The sequence below is a fragment of the Maudiozyma barnettii genome (genome assembly GCF_903064755.1).
Source record: "Maudiozyma barnettii strain CLIB 1767 genome assembly, contig: KABA2_03, whole genome shotgun sequence".
NCBI lineage: Eukaryota > Fungi > Ascomycota > Saccharomycetes > Saccharomycetales > Saccharomycetaceae > Maudiozyma > Maudiozyma barnettii.
The window spans coordinates 1,070,848-1,090,304 of record NW_024545240.1 but is presented as its reverse complement, the minus strand read 5'-3'; the positions used below and the strand labels follow the sequence as shown (position 1 = coordinate 1,090,304).

Sequence of the window (19,457 nt, the reverse complement as noted above, 5' to 3'; positions counted from 1 at the left end):
TATTAAACAAGGAGATATTTTGAATATTCTAGAAAATGACAAAATAGATGCGTATGTATAAAATGACAGATTATTCCAAACTTATGAGAAACTTCAAAATGGATATATCTGAGGATATAGTTATAGAAAACCAGAGAGGAATAACTTTAATAGGCTACACGTTGTATTCACCGCATTTATTAATCCCTAGAATCGATCCTCCTCAATATCAAATACTTTATTTTAAAGTTAAAGAAGGGGATCCAAATGATGATGCAAAGGCTACATTTACATCATTATCGAATAAGATTCTTCATTCATTCGAACAACTGTATCCTATGGATTTTCAAGAAAATGAGGTCACTTCTAGGCAACATAGGTGGTACGTTCTTATGTCGGTTGAGAATACAGATGATGATGGTTGGGATTATAGTTGGTCATTCCGAAGTAAAAGATGGAAGTATAAAAATGGTTTAGTTAGAAGAAGAGTGTGGGTAAGGCTACCTGAGACGGAACAGTAATTGGATTTCCGAAAAAATTATTAAAGCCTCCAACTTATCAAGTTATTATACATACTTGTCATTTATATACAGAGTTATATATATAAAGAATAGTTTGCTGTCGTCATTGTTATTACTATTACTGTTATTACTATTACTGTTATTATTGTAACTTTTATATGAATATGATTATATACCTGAAGAACCAAATTTTGCAGCCCATTCCTCGTATTTTTCCAAACCTTCCTTAGAAACAGATGGTTTAATATACTCCAAACTGTTCTTAAAATCAATTAAGCCCATAGGTCTAATGTTTTCTCTATCCATGAAAAGAAGTTGATCACCAAGTTCCCTCAGAGGTCCCATGGCTGCATCTTTGGCCAATGAAGTTATATCACTACCTGAATATCCATCTGTTAGTTGCATTAATTCCTCAAATTCGCTATCCGTTAAAGTATGTTTTTGGTGAGATAAAAGTCTTTTAATTTGTACAAGACGTGTTTCATCTTCCGGTAGTGGAATATATTGCCTTCTAACAAATCTTCTTCTTGCCGCTTCATCAATGGACCATGGCAGATTTGTGGCAGCTAATACCAAGACTCTTGTATCATTGTCCTCGCTCATATTTCCAAGTATCTGTTCTTTATTATTCGAATTGGATCCATCACTTTTTTTCTCGTTACCAGCAGCTGCACTAGAGAGTGATGACCATTGAATTAAGAATTCATTCTTAATCCTTCTGCTACTTTCATTTTCACCATCATTGTTTCTGCTACCTAGTATAGAGTCAATTTCATCGACAAATATAATTGAAGGTGCAAGTTTCTTTGCTACAGAAAATAATGCTCGAACTAATTTTTCACTCTCACCAAGATATTTAGATGTTAAACTTGACGCACTAATGGAAAAGAAAGTTGATTTAGATTCATGTGCTACGGCTCTTGCAAGCATGGTCTTACCTGTACCTGGTGGACCAAATAGAAGCATCCCAGTAATTGGTTCCCTTAATCCTTTAAATAAATCTGGTCTCAAAAATGGGTAAACAACAGCTTCTTTCAAAGAATTTTTGGCAGTATTTAAACCTGCAATATCGTCCCATTGCACTTCATCACCTTGAACAACAATCTCTTGAAATATCTGTTTAGCAGCTGTTTTATCAACACCTGGGATTGAGTCAATAATTTGTTCCTCTAATGATTCCTTTAAGGATTTTTTGTCATCAGAATCTCCATGCAAACCGGAGTTTGTTCTTGATGTTTCTTCGCTGTTGGGAGTGGTCTTGTTACTAGTGTCATTACTCATACTCCTATCAGGGTCAGTATCAATTAAACTTTGGGACTCCAGTGTTAATGATTTTGATTTTTTAGTTGATTTTGAAGCTGGCTTTTTAGAAGGGGTATGTTTTATTGGTGAAGTCTTTTTGATAGTTCTTTGTTTGTTTGCCTTACTCTTGATTAAGGAATCTGTATGAGTCTTTGTTTTGGATTTCGAATTAGATACTTTGGGTGATAACTTTGTTGTTGATGATGACTTGCTGCTCGAAAGCTCTTTCATTCTTGTTGTATTATTCTTTGGTTTATGGTTCAACACCATCCTTGCTGCCTGTTGCGATGCTTCTAATTGTTCTGATTTTATTGCTCTCGTACCTGTATGTCTGTTTTCATTAGATGTTCTTGAACCTAACGAGAGTGTTGAGGGTGACATGAAATTTTTTTGCATGGAAGTTTTGGATGAGAGTGAATGGCGTGGTTTTGAGGTTGGTAAAGACGGTGTTGACTTTGTCTGTTTTAAAGGGGTTGATGGTTTAGAGGTCCTTTTTGAATTTGAGCTACGATTTGTTTTGGAAGCGTTTACTTCTTTTTCATTGCTCTTCTTTTTGATAAGATTCGATTGTTTGGATATAATTTTTTCGTCACTTATTAAAATGGGGGCCTCTGGAATTGGAGGTACATAATGAGGCATTGGTGGTAGTTTTGGTAAATTCGTTAATGGAACCTCGGTTATAATTTCATCTTTCCTTTCTTCGATTGAATACTTTGGTAAATCGTTATTATCGATTGTGTGTAAGACTCTATCTTGGATGTTGTTTGAGCCATTCAGTTCAGTCATAGATTCCTCGCCAGTGGATTCAAATTCTAAGTAATCATCATAATAGTCAGTTACATCAAAGTCAGCTTCTCCTTCGGAATCCCCATCAGTTTCATTATTTGTGACACTAAGTTGATCTGTACTTGTCGCCAAGATTGGTTCTGCTTCAAAAGAAATATCACTTTGAGAGGTAACATCCTTTATATTCTGTTCTATATTTTCAGCAGGTATCAATCTGGATTCATTTGACTTATTAGATATGAAAGATGATGTCACACTTTCTAAGTCAGATTCCGATCTCTCGTTCTTTACAGTGTCACTGGCATTTTTTGAATAGTGATCTAATGATTTGGACGTTGTAAAATTGATACGTCTCTCTTTCTCTTTAGTAGTCTCTATATTATTCCGAGTCTTGTTGATGGAATCATAAGACGATGCAGTTGCTGAGTTGTAATTAACAAAAGGGAAGCGTGGTTCTTTACTTCTAGAATGATGATCTCGGAGTGTCATTCTAGGGAAACCAGCAGACATAGTTCTTGCTGTCATAGGTCTTGATGATACAGATGATGATGATGTTGTTGTTCCATTTTTCTGTGAATTGTTATTACTATTCGTATTTTCTATATTTGATTCATTTATGTATTCTTGTATTCTCTCCATATTTCCCAATGCTTTATGATATAATTCTTTAATACCTGTTTCGATGCTTAATTCATCCTTCGTATATGACTCTCTATTTCGATTACTATGTTCTATCCTTGTCAGTTGGAATATTGTGTCTGTAGTGAGCATTTTCCAACCTTGTAATGCTCTCTTATATTGTTTCTGATTCTCGAGTTTTAAATAAAATATGGATTCGTTAGCAATCTTGCTGTACAGATCCGTTAGATCCGTTAATGGTTGTTGAGGTTTCTTCCTCAGTTTGGTAAACTTTGTGAGTATGCTATGACTACTATTTGAATATGAGTCCATTTTCTTCTTTTATTTTAAAGATAGTATGGCTAATGATGCAGATCGGATCCAAAAAGAGGAATTAGTTTAATTAAAATGCAAAAGACTGTTGATCCACCTCGTAGATGTGTTTTCAAAATTACAGTGTTATTGGTGTAGTGTATAGGACTCAAAAGATGATATCTGTTTCAGATATATCGTATAGCTAGTACCACTGATGGATACTGTTCTTGTTCTTGTTCTTGATCATCGATTTGAGATGTGAGGGTGTATGCAGGAAAACCATCCAATGGTTAATATTTTCATTTTATTTTTATTTTTTCTTTTCGTGCCAGAAAAGCTCCGTGAAAAGCAAGGAAAGTGAGAGAGAGAAAAATAGATTATAGTGGGGAAAGAGGCTGCACCACGCGATCAATGGAATGATGTGAAAGATGACGAAATGATTAGTTTACCTAAGCAAATTATTTTCAAATAAGATGACATGATTTTGATTTTTGATGACAAGCTCTACCTTCTCGATAGTAAGTCGATATGTAATATGCTGCTGCAAACAGCGTGTATTTATTAATATTAAGTACATAAGTAATACATAAGTCTCTTGATTCTTGTAATATAATATAGTATAATTTTTAAAGTTTATTGGTTTTACAATTGAGTTTGGAACTATGAGAAAATGGGTAGTTAAATGACGATTGCAACTATGTATGGTACAATAAGGGGGAGTGGAAGACAACATGTCATAAATGCGATATTATTGATCTCTTCTCTTTTCTCACTCTATAACACTCTATGTTTTTTATTTTGTTTCTCTTGTGCACCTAGAATCAACTCTTCAAACACTCTAGCTTCTTCTGCTTCTTCTGGAGACCTTCTAGCCTTTGAAAACTTATCTGCTATGAATAGCATAGCTTTAGCTTTAGCCAGACGTTCTTTCTTTGAAGCAGATTTATCGGTAAGGATCTTATTACAAACTTCTTTTAATTTTCTCTCTAATTCAAATTTAGACATAGCCCACATTACTCCAAGAGCTTTCCCTGCCATTGTGGATTCAAATTTCGCACGTTCATATTGATCTAATTCATCTGGATTTACTTTACTCATTTCTTCCATTGATTTTTGTGCTTCTAACCCTGTGGACAGCAGGTTATATGCAGATTTCACAGTTCTAGCATTATCTCTAGTACCTGTGAACACTTTAGAGAATCCGAAAGTTTTCTTTGATATAATGAAGTTATTAGCTTTGGTCTTATAGACTCTAGCAATTAAATATAATAATTCTAGACCAAAACTTTCTAATTTCAAATCCTCAATTTCTTGATCTAATTTTCTTGTGAAATCATCTAAATGATTACCATTGCTTGCTAAGATATATTGATCTATCTTTCCATTTAATTTTACTGCTAATTCATCAACTTGTTTCATCATATCTTCTCTTCTCTTTTGTTCCATCTCCAAAAGTTTTTGCCTTTGTTCTTTAGTCATTTTCTTCGATGAAGAATCTATTTTTGTTTCGCCATCATGTTTTGTCATACCAGTTTCATCAGTTGTTGTACCTTCTTCCTCATTCATCTTTTCAGTTGCTTCAGTTAACTCCTTAAATAACGAAAATTCACCAATCCAATCCTTAAATCCATCCCCTCCAAAGATTGCGCTGAAATATTCACTAGCATCTTCAAAACCTTGTTGTGGTACAGCATCGTCTTTACCGAATTCATCATAACGTTTCCTTAGATTATCATCACTTAACACTTGGTACGCTTCACCAACTTCTTGAAACTTACGTTGAGCATCTGGATCATCTGGGTGCTTATCTGGATGTGTCTGCATAGCCTTTCTACGATAAGCCTTCTTAATCTCAGTAGGGGTAGCTTCGGGTTCGATACCCAAGATATCGTAATATCCAGTATCCTTCACCATTTTTGATTTTGTTTTTGTTTTCGATTTGGACTGTATATGTTGTCAAAGACTAATTGAGGTTAGAAAATTGAACCACTTTATAATTGTTATATGAAATGCAAATATTGAAAGAATCAAGTCTCTCTCTCTTCTCTATGTTATGTTATATGTATATTTTTATCTATTGTGAAAAATGTATTGATCTCAAATCGAAAGAAAATAAAATAAAATATAAAGCTGAGAAGTAAAACGCTAATGTCAGAGATTAGAAATAACGATCTAAAATTTTCAAGATCCTATATATTAATAATAAGAAAGGTTGATATACTCTCTAAATCCACTAAAGAAAACCTTCCACGACGACTTATTTTAATTTTGCTTGCTTTAGTTTGGTATTTTCACTTGTTGTTGTTGTTGTTCATATTGTGTCGAACTTTCCCTCCCCCTCTGACCCTCCACAGTCTTCTCTCTCTCTCTTTCTCCTATTTCATTTAGTTTTTCTCGCTTTGTCGACCTCTCTTCTGGCCTCGCTGCGGGAGACACCCTGCGCGGATATAGGATAAGACTTCGCCTCTCTTTCTTTGAATAGAGAGTATATACTACATCAATCAAGTTAGCAAGCTATTATTATTAAATACATTAGTGATTAGTGGGTAACTTAGACTACTTGGGTGGTACTACTTCTATTGGAGCTGGCATTCCTGTTGTTGTATGTACAAAGAATGTGGCACATTCTCGAGAGGTTCAATAAAGTAATAATATCATAATAGAGTATCAATATGAAGTGTTTAATTCTGTATTGATAACAAATATATCCTCCTCATGGAGTTGTAACTCAAGTAAGTATCAATATACATGTGTATATATCATTTGGTGAAACGCAAAAATAGTAGGAGAGTCGTATGGCTTGTAAAATATTGATTTTGTAGATTGTCACTTTTATTGTTTTGTTGACATTAACTAACTTATAGATACAATTATTGTTAGAGAGTAGAAGTATAAAAAAATTAACTTTTGATAGTATTGCGATAAGTACAAATATTTTTTTGTCGGGTCTTAAAGCAAGGGATCTTACCCTATATCTAATAAAAGAGGTTACATATTGCTGAATCTTAATTTTCTATAGAGCAATAGAAATCACAAAGAATATATTGTACGTTATAAAAAAAACTTCAATAGCATGGTTAAAATTATTAAAAGCTAAACAAGCTAACAGCGCTTAACACATACACTCTAAATATCCATATCCATATCCATATCCATATATATATATATATAGTGATGAATATGTGACATTTTATTTAATATAAATATTCTCTTTTGAGTCATTTATCCCTCTCAGCACGTGATATACGATAATATTTTTTTTTACTCTCTCTGCAGTATTTTAGTGAGTGAGTAATATAATAATCTCTTGGAAGGAGCAAATCAACGACATTTTCAAGTTTGAAAATTCAAATTCATTACTAATGCGAAAATTATTGTCCCTTCTATCGCAATATACTACACATTATTGCTGCACCCTGATTTAATTAGAAAAGACATAATGATGAGTAAACATATATATAATATATATATATGGAGAGAGATATAGCTTAGACTCCTGTAAAAGTATTACTACTACTACTACTGTTGTCAAAACCAAGATATACGCACATACACAAATAGACAAACACATATTTTAAAGATGGCTACAGCTCCCACCAGATTACAAGTACTAGCTTTATACAAGCAATTCATTAAGAATTCAAAACAATTCAATAATTATAACTTCAGAGAATATTTCCTAAGGAGATCTAGAGACTCATTTAAACAAAATATGACTTTACAGAAGCCGGAAGAAGTCAGTAGGGCTTATTTGGGTGCTAAGGAAGAACTTGGTATATTGAAACGTCAAGCTGTTATTTCCAAAATGTATACATTTGACAAACTGGTAGTAGAACCATTAAATAACAAACACACCTATTAGCTTTCCAAACCCATTCCTAAAACATAGTCATACAAATGCAGTAGCATAATGATATGAAAAGAAAATGGAGAAGCTTCAACTTAAAACAAAGTATTCTATACTAATACTTCGTTTACTAAGGGTCCACTCCATTTGAAAAGATAGAAGAAAAAATAATAATAACTTTTTTAACCAGGTTTTTGTTTATATATATATCATCTCATCTTTCATTCAGCCATATATCTTCTATTTTAAAGTTTGTACATAATAAAAAATAATGAAAAACAACAATAGCAAAAATCATTAAATTCGCTATACATCAGACTTTGCTGACTGTTTTGCAAGATCGTTTAGTTAAATAATACTCATCGATGATCAACTTGGCGAGGCTACAACTTCTATACTTTTATGTAGATGCAATACAAATACATTATCATCGAAACGCTAACTTTTGACTCTAAATCTTTACTCGATTGAGTGACAAACAAGTAAACGGCGTACGGGAGCAAAAAAATAGCCCATAAACTTTCTTTTGTTCGCTGCGAGATATATCGGATATTTCTGTTCGCTTTGGTGAGATGCCGTAATTTCTTCTTGCTTAGATGAGTTAAACAGGAAAATTTTTCAGTTTCAGGTACCATTTTCTGATAAAGTAATTATTCAGTATCTATCTCATCACTTTATATATAGTATATATATATATATTGAGTGGCTAACTCATCGTTCAGTTCCTGTTTCTTTTTTAAATCACAGCATCTCTTACTGTTTTGAATATCAGTTTCTCATCAAGAAACATTCTGTTTGACCATGTCCGCATATAAGAGAAACAACGACTCTAGTGAGGTCTCTCACATCGAAGATGGCCCAGCTACAAAACTTTTAGCAATGGAAGAAGACAAGATGAAATCGTTATTCAACCAAAAGATCTGGGATCCCAAATTTCAAAATGATCTAGAAGAAACAATCTCTAAATCGGAACCTTATAATTGGGGGTCCATCACTGAGCTAGTAGATGATGATTTATTAAGATCTGTTCGTAAAGAAATCGAAAGTGAAATTCATTTCACTTTGAAAGAAACAGATATTTATAAAGTTAATCAAAGTGGTGATTTGGCTAACTTATCTGGATTGGATTGGGCGGATCTTTCAAGATTACCAAATATGTATAAGTTACGTCAAATCTTATATTCTGAACCATATAGAAAATTTATTGCAAAGATCACTAACAGTAAATATCTGTCAGGTTCTAAGATGGATATGAGTGTCAACACATACACAAAGGGTTGCCACTTATTAACACATGATGATGTCATTGGTTCTAGACGTGTTAGTTTCATCTTATATTTACCAGAACCAGATAGAAAATGGAAAGAACATTATGGTGGTGGTCTAAGATTATTCCCAAGTGTCGCAAACAACATTCCATACACTGATCCATGCGCTAAATTGGTTCCACAATTTAATCAAATTGCTTTCTTTAAAGTTAAACCTGGTTATTCTTTCCATGACGTCGAAGAAGTGAAAGTTGATAAACATAGACTATCGATCCAAGGTTGGTACCATATCCCTCAGGAAGGTGAAGAAGGTTACATTCCCGGTGAAGAAGAAGCTTGGGTTAATAATAACAATTCCACTCTGTCTCAACTAGAGTTTAATTTATTACAAGAATTTGAATATCCTAAGGATGAGAGAAAACTTGTTGTTAAAGAACCATCTCAAGAAGAACAGCTAACAAAATTAGCTGAAGACCTTACAAAATTATCTTCGGAAGAAATTAAAGATTTGAATAAATATATCGATGAAGAACATTTGACTAAAGAAGGTTTGCAAGTTCTACAAAAGAATTTCCTTGAAAATTCTTCATTATCAATTGAAAATTTCTTAAATAAAGAAACTTCTGAACTTTTATTAAAATTGATTAAATATAGAGAATTGAATGAGATATGTCCAATGACAGTTGAAGAAAATAAAAAACCATGGGAGACTGCTAAACCACCTCATAAATGGAGATTCTTATACCTTGATGAAAATGAATTTAATGAAGAGTCTCAAAATGAAAGGGCAGAATTAGATTCTAAGCTTTATGATTTATCTCAATTTTTACAATCTTTTGTTTTCAAGAAATTTATTGCAACTATTACTTGTCTAGTTCCATTAACACAATCTGTCATTGTCAGAAGATTTAGACCAGGGAACGATTTCACTTTGGCTGATAAACTACAACTAAATAAGAACTTTGATAACCTAATGGAGTGTATTCTAGAAGGTACACTTTCATTAAGTGCCTTTGATGATTGGGAGGGTGGCAACGTTGGTGGTTACCAAATCTACATGCTAAATGAAGAAGATAATGGCGATGATCAAGCTGTTGTTCACGATGATAACGGTGAATCAGTTTTGATAAACAAATCTGCATCTTGGAATTCCTTCAACTTGGTACTAAGAGATGAAAATGTTTTGGAGTTTATTAAATACGTAAGTTGGGGTGCTAAAGGTAGTAGATGGGATATTAAGATGTTATGGGATGTTAAGGATACAGGTGACGACGATGAGGAATAATTGTAATATTACAATATATAACAATAGTACAGTTGTTTACCTTTGTATTTAATAGAAAAATAAAATATGTACTAAAAGTAATAATAACGATAAAAAAAGAATAGTTCAATATTATATATATTTACAAAAAAAATTATGTATGGCTCATGACTACCTATTTATATGTAGTTGAGAATATGTTCTGGATTTTAAGAAACATTCAATAAGTCTTAAAATACTTACAGTAGACTTTTTGGAAGTTTATTTTTTCTCATTCTAGATTTTAAAATTCTGGATGCTAGTCATAGATGAGATAGTTTACCTAGTTGAAAAGTTCATTTTATAACTCGTTCCATCACCTTAATTATGTGTCTTGGATAATAGACCAATTGCCTGTGCTCTTCTAATAGCTTTTGCTAACCTTCTTTGATTTTTGGCTGACAACCCTGTGACATCACTATGTAAAATCTTACCAGTAGATGTCATATATTGTGAGAGAATTTCTGGTGAAGTATATAAATCTAATGGGTTAATATTATTACCAAACAGTTTAAACTTTGATTTGTGTTTACGATCCAAGTTAATTTTAGCCATTGAGAAATCAAATGGGTCATAAATTGTAGAATATTGAAAACTTTTTATCAATTTTGGTTCCAAAGTCTTAATATTTTGGCTGCTAGCACTTCCATGGGCTGATTCATCGTTTGTTTTTTGTTTATCTGAATCCTTTAAAGCTTCAAATATATTCACGTTTGTTGTACCAGTTGGAGGGAAATTAAAACCTTTTATATTATTTCTTAACGTAGTACTGAAGAGCCTAGTATTAATCTTTATAGAAACTCTATACTGTGATAACATCTTTAATCAAATGGAATTGTCCCTTAGAATTTCTGTTTTATATACTGTTAAATTCCGAACTTGTTTAGTATTCTACTTCCGTTTCAGTGGGTATGTATCAATATATATAAATATATATAAACAGTATAAGTCAGATTAGTCAGACTAATTGTATTATGACTTTGTTTTTAGTTGGAATTGCTTGAGGTTGATATTACTTTTCTAATAATCTATGTACTCAATTTGGAGAGTTTCGCTCTTACTTTGTTCTTTCGCCATTCCTTTTCTGCCGACCTTTGACAAGTTCCGCACACGTATAACGCGATAAAATATAGTGATATAATATTGAAATATAAATTAAACCAGAACTATGTCAGTATTGCAAATAATCATTAGAAATGATACAGCAAAATTTTACGTAATACTCATATGTCTATTTATTAATATTTTGTTACATAATACGTAAACCTTATTATATATTTATACGGCAAAGAAAGTTTATCCATTAATATTCTAAGTTTGTGCACCAGATCGGTGTATAAAAACACAACAATATTCCACTATATTGTAAGTTAAAGAAAATGTGTTAGAAAGGATTACTATTCATTCTTCTAATCTCTATAAATTCAATCTCTTAATTTGTTCTAGTCTTTCATCAACGGCGTGTTCGAAAGATGCTGTACTCTGAGAGTGTTCCAATTCAATTTGTTTCCTTTCGTCCAATAACTTAGCATGGATAGATTGTAAGGCCTTAATGGAATCTTCTTCATCAATGACACAAGAAATATTTATCTCGTTAGCACCTTGAGAAATCATCTCAATATTGATACCTTGTTCAGCCAATGTAGTGAACATAGTACCAGCGATACCAATAAATTGTTTCATTTGTTTACCAACCAATGAGACAATAGCCATCTTTTTTATAATATCAACGGTACCTAATGCCTTCAGTTGTTCTACCGCTTTTCTTAGGTCCTTCAGGGAATCGTTATCTGGGATTGGCAAAGCCATTGAGACATGGACTTCAGATGTGGAGATCAAATCGACCACCAACTTAAACTTATCCAATATAGTGAAGATTTGAGCCAAAAACCCATGTGATAATGTCTTCTTATTGGAATGTATATTCAACACTACAATGTCATTCTTTGTAGTGATCGCAGTGGCACCTCTTCTCTTCTTTTCAAAGAAAGAGGAAGACAAAGCTTCAGGTGGATGAGGTGGAGTCAATTCACCTCTCTTTGCAATATTATCTGGGTAGATAATAGTACCATCACCCTTTGGATTCTGAACATTTTTAATTCTAATTGGAATTTGAGCCTGAATGACTTGTTCCATTGTAAATGGATGAATAACCTCAGAACCATAATAAGTCAATTCTGATGCTTCTTCTGGAGTAACCGAGGCTAACAATCTGGCGTCTGGAACTTTTCTTGGATCTGCTGTAAAGATACCATCGACTTCCTTCCAAACTTGCAATTCATCGGCATTGATAGCGACAGCGACTAAAGCGGCACATAAATCGGTATAACCACGACCAACACCATTCAATAGACCCATCGGTACTAAACCGAAAAACCCTGTAATGACAGGGACAATCTTGTCATCAGGATGTGTAATATTATTAGTGACAATTGGTTGTAGTTTATCCTTCAAAGCTTGAACCAAAAATGTATAGAACGAGTTATCTAATATGGTGACATTATAATCAGATGGAATAATATGAGATAAATCAATATATTTAGCTTTAATACCACGGTCATTACATAATGCAGTCATGAACAAACAACTTAGTTTCTCACCGACAGACATTACTAAATCGATGGTTCTAGTAGATACTTCACCTAAAACTTTCGAAGCCTCTAAATATTTAGCTATTAGATCCAATTCGTTTTTTGTATCTTCGATCAAATTAGTTTGTAGAACAGGGTTTTGAATAAATCTTTCAGCATTATCAATGTGATCCTGAGATATAACTTCGATGACATCATGAAATTCAGATTCTTGTGAAGCCAAATCACAACATTTTAATAATCTTGAAGTAGTACCTTCAGCTTTAGTATATGATGAACGTGCAGAACATACAACAGCAACGTTATTGTTTAATACTTGAGAATAGAATTTGATAATTTCATCGACAATCTGAGTAGGAAACTTACCAACAGAAGTACCACCAAATTTCTGGATAACCCAATCGGTCTTTTGCAACATTTTTACCTGTTAAAAATAAAAATGTATATATGTGTATATCACCACTTCAACTATTATTTTTTAGTAATAACTTGATTAAATCCCAATATTACTAAAAACAAAACTATAACAACAAGAACATATAAACTTTTCTCTCTTCTAATGTAAACAATATCAGAGATCTTTCTATATATATATACATATATGTAATGTGCATTAGTAGTATTAGCTGGCAAACTTTCAATCAGAACTGGGAGGACTCATCAGGCTAACTCAATTCCACGCCATGAACTTCAATGCCACTAGCCAAGTTTACTGATGCAGTGTGACTAATTGAACAAATCTGCTCTGTCTGTCTCTCACTAACAAGTTCATTTTTCATCTCACCTCATCCATCGCCCTCTGTCTGCGTATTATGAGAGAAACAGCAAAAAGGAAACTGAAAAATTTAACCGCAAACGGCGCCATAGTAATAATGACAATTCTTGCAACGTTTTCTCTCACTGCGGAAGAATCTCGAGATTATTTTTTTTTTCATTTTCTCTCACTGAAAATTTCATATAATTAGTAGTAGCGAGAGAGAGAAACAAGGCAGGCGCCACAGTTTTTTGAAGCCGCTGCGGTCATGTGACTTTTCATCCTAAATTGTTGTTTAGTCACATTACAACCTCATCACGTCATCATTACCATGATTGGTCAGTTCATTATACATGTAACGATTTTCAATTAGAGATTCTGTTTTAAGAATAGACAAAAATTTGACACATTATATATACGTATATAAATATTATGATACTATGATATTAGATTAACCTGTAGTTGGTAAACCAACAGTGACTTTGAATGAATCGTATATCAACCATTGGAAACTTGTTAAAGTACCAATCATAAAGATTCTTACAGGTAGACCAACCCATAGACCCATGAATCCGATCTGTTGATATATTCTCTTAGAAGCTTGAGCCATAGTTTGTCCCATCTTCTTTTCATTATTAATCTTAGACACCATAACATCTGCAGGATGAGAAATGATTGCACATAAGATCCCTGCTAAGTACCCACCTGTGAAACTAACACCAATTTGTTGTAATATCGACATTTCAGATTTAGTTCTTGGTAGATAGGAATATATTCCTTCAACAATTCTTTCAAATGAAGTAAATTTCACCATTGTATATGGAATTTGTCTACACCATAATGGTACCAACCCTTTATATAATGAAGCAAACCCATCTGATTTGATTGTCTTTTGAAGACCATCCAATAAACCTCTGGAGAATGAAGGTATAGTTGTTTGTTGTTTCACTTTAATTGCTTCGAAGGGACATAACATTAAATCTGCTAAAAATTCTGCTGTAGCTGATGCCATTAAATAAATGCCCACTCTATGTTTATGGAATTTTTCAATATTATCACCACAAATTGCCTTTGCATAAGTATGTTTAAAAAATTCATAACCACCATATTTACCTGCACCTTGTAAAGAATAACCAACAAATGTTGCCCCAACACCTGTAAATAATTTTGAAATACCTTCCTTTGCATAAATTTGTTTAATACCTGCTAAATTACCTGAGTATAATTTTGGATTCACTTGTAATCTACATTTAATTAAATCTAATGGTGTTACTGATGAATGTGTCGGACCACATGCAACAATACCACCAAGTGTACATGCTGCGTAGAATTCAGGTGTATATAATTGAATACCAGTAGGTTTTTTAACCGGAGGAGTAGGAATAGTTGTTGTAGTAGACATACTTTAATGTACAAATATTATGCTATACTTTATTTAGGAAAATGTTAAAAAACAACTAATGCAAATAGAATGCAATTGATATAATTTCAATTGAAGAAAAACTTAAAAAAATTATTCCAATCATATACTTATATATATATCGAGAAAACTCCTTAGGACATGTTATAATAAACAAACTTATATAAACATATCGCATATAAAATGCGATAACTGCATCAATAAAAAGAACAATAAAACTATAGATATAATAATAATGTCAAAATTATCCAGTAAGTACTACGAATTATTACCCCTTACAAAAACAAATAAATGCATTAATGAATGCAGTATAACTCTAACTCTGACTGTTTCACTATTTAATAAATGCTATTTTCATTGTAAGTATCGGTTAGTAAAGGAATTAACGAACGGAACAGATAATTAAACAACCCTTTTCATTCCAACCTTTCCTTCTCTCACTTCCTGATTATCATCATCATCGTTATTATAATGATATTATACGATTATATAACGCAGATCACCTATTTTACATTTAAAAGGGAGATGAATAAATAGCGCAGAGATTGTTGTTCTGTTCCTTGTCTCTAACAGCGCACTCCCCCCCCTTGTTATCTTCTTTGAATCTTAGGCAAAGAATTCATGCAGTGCGACAAAGTTGTGCGACAGTCGCAAAACTCCGTGCTACGCAGATATTTAAATATAGGGGGGAGGGGGAGGAGGAACAAGATGATAGAGAACACACTCGTTTATAGTGATATTCAGTATATCGTAATGTGGCATATAAAATTATATAGTTATAACCTATTTGAGCGGCTATATATAAGTTTGATGAATTAAAATTAAGTCATATATTATAAAGTTTGTGTTTAATAGACTATATATGTAGTTTGAATCCTTCTTTTTATCGGATAATGAAGCTTCTATAATAATACGATAGCAAACGCAAAATAATCTATTCTACTCTGGTACTAGTCGTGGTATATAATCTCTTAACCTACTTACCACACGAATATGAACCATCATATATAACGATGAAAAAATTAGTAATATAGTACCAAATAATTGTAAATCTGAATGCATAATCTTATATATATCTAGTGTATTACAAATGTGTAAAAATAGAAATAGTTCAATTTTTAATCGATTTATTTATTAATTTGTTTTTTTATTAGAGGAATTAATACATTTGATTTTCTCGATGGTGACTTTAATTTCACCTTCAACACAAATGGTGTCAAAGCTCATTATTTTTCTTTTCTATCGCGTATAAAAAGAATAAGAAACGTCAGCAGTCATTTTTATTCGTTTTCTAGTAAGCTAATCAATAGATCAATAACCAAATGTCATTGTCTGATTCTTGTTTAATTATTTATCATTATATCATAAGTAAAAATAAAAAATAATTTATATATATATATATATATCTATATCTAAGTTGCAATTTCTTAATTGTTTCGATTTTTGTCATTCATTTCTAAATTATAAACCAAATGGATTATTGAAACCTTTCAATACAACATCGACTTTATAATTTTGTTCGTCATTATTATCCCAATATTCTTCTCTAGTTGTATCATTTCTTGTTGTATATTGTATGCAAAATTCTAATCTACCAATATTTTCTTCACTTCTTGAATTGTCATCAATTAAAAAATGGAAAATATCCATATCCGTACCCGGTAAAATTGAATCACTATTACTTAACCAAATAGCTTCAACTTCATTAGCCGTTTTCCAATTATCCCATGTATATTTAACAATAATCCTTTTATCATAATATATGTTTTTAACTAGAACTTTCCCAATAATATATCGTGATACAGTATTATTGGGTTCTGTTTGTGTAATACCATTTGATAAATTTTGTCGTGTTTGAATATGTAATGTCAATTCCTGTAAAAAACATTTTTTACCTCTTGATAAATTTATGAATATATTCAATTTTAATGATTTAGGATTCTTATTACTCAATATAGGGAAATTTTCATTGTATAACCCAACTACCTTTTGTGAACGACCTGATCTAACATTAGTTGTTTTTCTATTAAGAGCTTCAGATTTCGAGTTATTCAAGTTTTTGGCATGTGCTTCTTCTTTAGCCTTTTTATTTAATTCTTCAACTGAATTATTAAATTCTTGACTCACTGAAGATATTGTATATGGGCTTGTAATAGGTTTACTAATAATATTTCTTGTTGTAGATATCTTTGGATTGTTGTTTAATATATTTTCCTCCTCATTTTCATTTTCTTTTCCAATAACTTTTTGAAATCGTTTACTTTTACGTAATTTTTTAGGTTCACTTTTATTATTATTACTATTATTACTATTGTTGGTTAAATTATCTGCGCTAAAAAATCTATCCTTCAGACTCATATTTTTTAAACCTGATAATAGACCATTATCATCTTCAACAATAAATTCTGAATCCATTAGATTTACCGGTTTATGAACAAAGTTTAATATATTACTTTGTTCACCAGTAGTATTTACATTAATTGGACTTTCATCTTTACTAAAATATTTCACAGGTGTCTTATGATCAAAATGCACACTCTTACTTCTAGCTAATAGTAATGGGTTTTCACCAATGTCGTCATCATCATCATCAATATGACTGGAGACTAAGGGAGTTGCAGGTAGTGATTTTGATCTTTTCTTTAAGGAACTTTTCACTAATTCTCCTGATTTTTTATATACAGGTGTTGGGAACGGTATTATACTTTCATTTGAAGTATTATTAAAGATATAATTAAAAGATTGAATGTTTCTTTCTTCAACGACAGAATTTGGTGAGAATTCCGGCAATCCATTACTTGTAGTCAATTTTTTATTCATATCTGTATTTCTTTGTAATTCTTCTTCTGGGAATCGATCTTCATTCAAATGTGCCACACGTTGAGGTTTATGTAAGAATTTCAAAGAAGATAGATTTGAATCTCCATGCAATACATGATATTTCTTAGTATTATATGGCGAATTCTGATTCTTTTCGTATTTATCCAATTCTTCCTGGATACCCTTTGGCGTCATCACATGAGGCAATTGTTGTAATTTCTTGTGGAAGCTATCCCGACGATCATGAACCCTTTCACTTAATGGTTTCTGTCCTTGTTGTTCCTGATTTGGATCCAAGTTCAAATTCTTACAATCTGCTTTGATGTACATTGTTTTATAATTTGCAAAATGGGTAGGACAGATAGAGAGATGGGAAAAAGGGGAGAGATGCCCATCAACAATTGATAGTTATTATTAATATTATTTGTTAAAAAAACCGTGACAGATAATTCAGAAAGAAAGAGAAAGAGAGTGAGAAAGAGAGATGGATATGAGAGTTGTAAAAGTTCGATTGTATAACAAAATTTTTCTCTCTTTATTATTAAAGTATATAAAATTAAATTTATAATAATTCTAGTAAATAAACAAAATAATACTTTATCAAACTGTCAAAGTCCTTTGACAGGTAATGAATTGTATAACATAACATAATTTTATATCAAGACAGACAAACAAACGCACTTTACTTTGTGATATATATATATATATAATAATAATTAACTATTATATCAACCTGTCTATTATCCCCTTAAAAAAAATAATACAATTATTATTGCTAGTCTACTTCATTGAAAAAAATAATATATATAAAAAAGAAGGAGAACTGAACCGCGGAGTAAAGACAAAGAAAAATACAATGTAAAATGTGATTTATGTGTGGGGAGGGGGAATGAAGAAAAGATAATAATAGAAGATAAAAAGAGATAGAAGGAGACACAAGGGGGATTGAGAGAGAAGAGATGACAGTGCATAGAGTTATATAATGTAATATAATATAATGAAAATAGGAAAACAAAATATTTACAGGGATTAAGATCAATTTGAGGTAGAAATGAGAATGAAAATTAAACCGGTGGGAGTTAGTGATACTTCGCGTAAGGATTTATTAACAAACATCAAGACTTAGTTGAGAAATATATATATATATATATATATGTAGGCGTTACTTTGTGAGCAGTTTCTTCCTCGACATACAAAGTACGGGTTTCGGCGATAATATTTTATGCAAGGCGAGGGAACAACAATAAAGTAAAAAAAGAGAAGTGCAATACATATATATAATAATAATAATAATAATAATAATAAATAAATACAGATGTATTATCTCCCCTTGCATGTTATATATATATTACATCTATCCAATTATAAACGTTTAACAGACATATAACTCTCTCTCTATATATACTTAGTAGATTATTGAAATGGCAATAATAACACAAATATAATTCACAATTTGCTATGAGATCTATAATATACTATAAACATAGAATCTAATATCTTGTTACATTTACCGACATATTATGTACGTATCAATGCATAAAGTTAATAGAACAAACGGAGTTGCGAATATGCCCTCTCAGTTCCCATAATTTGCAAATAATAATAATATTAATCAGTACCCTTTTTCCTTATCGCATACGTAATACTGATGCAAAAAAAAAGATAAATTTGATTACTATCATTATCTCAATATCTCGTTATTGATAATTAAATTAGTTTAGTGACATAATTCTAATACGGTGTTTTTCTAATTTTTCTAATTTTTCTAATCATTTTATTTTATTTGCTCTGAATAAAATTCGCGGTGGGACAGAGACTCGTGTTGGTGACTCTGGATATATGAATTTATTATGCATTTATGCATTTATTCAAAAAAGCCAACAACAACAAGAGAGCGGTTCATTCTTTGTTGTATCAGATGGTGCAACACACA

At 31.8% G+C, this 19,457-nt stretch overlaps 9 protein-coding genes across 9 annotated transcripts; 3 read left to right on the top strand and 6 right to left on the bottom strand.

Moving 5' to 3' along the window:
* Positions 1-47: 47 nt before the first annotated feature.
* SPO73 (Spo73p) lies at positions 48-500 on the top strand (the record flags this gene model as incomplete). Its single annotated transcript, XM_041549948.1, has 1 exon — positions 48-500. The coding sequence occupies one exon, from the start codon at positions 48-50 to the stop codon at positions 498-500; it is 453 nt and encodes a 150-aa protein (XP_041405882.1).
* A 168-nt stretch (positions 501-668) lies between these two features.
* Positions 669-3,539, bottom strand: SAP1 (putative AAA family ATPase SAP1; the record flags this gene model as incomplete). Its single annotated transcript, XM_041549947.1, has 1 exon — positions 669-3,539. One exon carries the CDS (start codon positions 3,537-3,539, stop codon positions 669-671), a length of 2,871 nt encoding a protein of 956 aa, XP_041405881.1.
* Positions 3,540-4,295: 756 nt separating this feature from the next.
* Positions 4,296-5,435, bottom strand: CAJ1 (Caj1p; the record flags this gene model as incomplete). Its single annotated transcript, XM_041549946.1, has 1 exon — positions 4,296-5,435. One exon carries the CDS (start codon positions 5,433-5,435, stop codon positions 4,296-4,298), a length of 1,140 nt encoding a protein of 379 aa, XP_041405880.1.
* A 1,666-nt stretch (positions 5,436-7,101) lies between these two features.
* Positions 7,102-7,383, top strand: ISD11 (Isd11p; the record flags this gene model as incomplete). The annotated part of the gene is made up of 1 exon (XM_041549945.1): positions 7,102-7,383. The coding sequence occupies one exon, from the start codon at positions 7,102-7,104 to the stop codon at positions 7,381-7,383; it is 282 nt and encodes a 93-aa protein (XP_041405879.1).
* Positions 7,384-8,169: 786 nt separating this feature from the next.
* TPA1 (oxidative DNA demethylase) lies at positions 8,170-9,921 on the top strand (the record flags this gene model as incomplete). The annotated part of the gene is made up of 1 exon (XM_041549944.1): positions 8,170-9,921. One exon carries the CDS (start codon positions 8,170-8,172, stop codon positions 9,919-9,921), a length of 1,752 nt encoding a protein of 583 aa, XP_041405878.1.
* Positions 9,922-10,260: 339 nt separating this feature from the next.
* RSM18 (mitochondrial 37S ribosomal protein bS18m) lies at positions 10,261-10,758 on the bottom strand (the record flags this gene model as incomplete). The annotated part of the gene is made up of 1 exon (XM_041549943.1): positions 10,261-10,758. One exon carries the CDS (start codon positions 10,756-10,758, stop codon positions 10,261-10,263), a length of 498 nt encoding a protein of 165 aa, XP_041405877.1.
* Positions 10,759-11,355: 597 nt separating this feature from the next.
* HOM3 (aspartate kinase) lies at positions 11,356-12,948 on the bottom strand (the record flags this gene model as incomplete). Its single annotated transcript, XM_041549942.1, has 1 exon — positions 11,356-12,948. The coding sequence occupies one exon, from the start codon at positions 12,946-12,948 to the stop codon at positions 11,356-11,358; it is 1,593 nt and encodes a 530-aa protein (XP_041405876.1).
* Positions 12,949-13,735: 787 nt separating this feature from the next.
* On the bottom strand, positions 13,736-14,686 carry PIC2 (Cu/Pi carrier; the record flags this gene model as incomplete). The annotated part of the gene is made up of 1 exon (XM_041549941.1): positions 13,736-14,686. One exon carries the CDS (start codon positions 14,684-14,686, stop codon positions 13,736-13,738), a length of 951 nt encoding a protein of 316 aa, XP_041405875.1.
* Positions 14,687-16,165: 1,479 nt separating this feature from the next.
* GIP2 (Gip2p) lies at positions 16,166-17,854 on the bottom strand (the record flags this gene model as incomplete). The annotated part of the gene is made up of 1 exon (XM_041549940.1): positions 16,166-17,854. The coding sequence occupies one exon, from the start codon at positions 17,852-17,854 to the stop codon at positions 16,166-16,168; it is 1,689 nt and encodes a 562-aa protein (XP_041405874.1).
* Between the last annotated feature and the right edge of the window lie 1,603 nt (positions 17,855-19,457).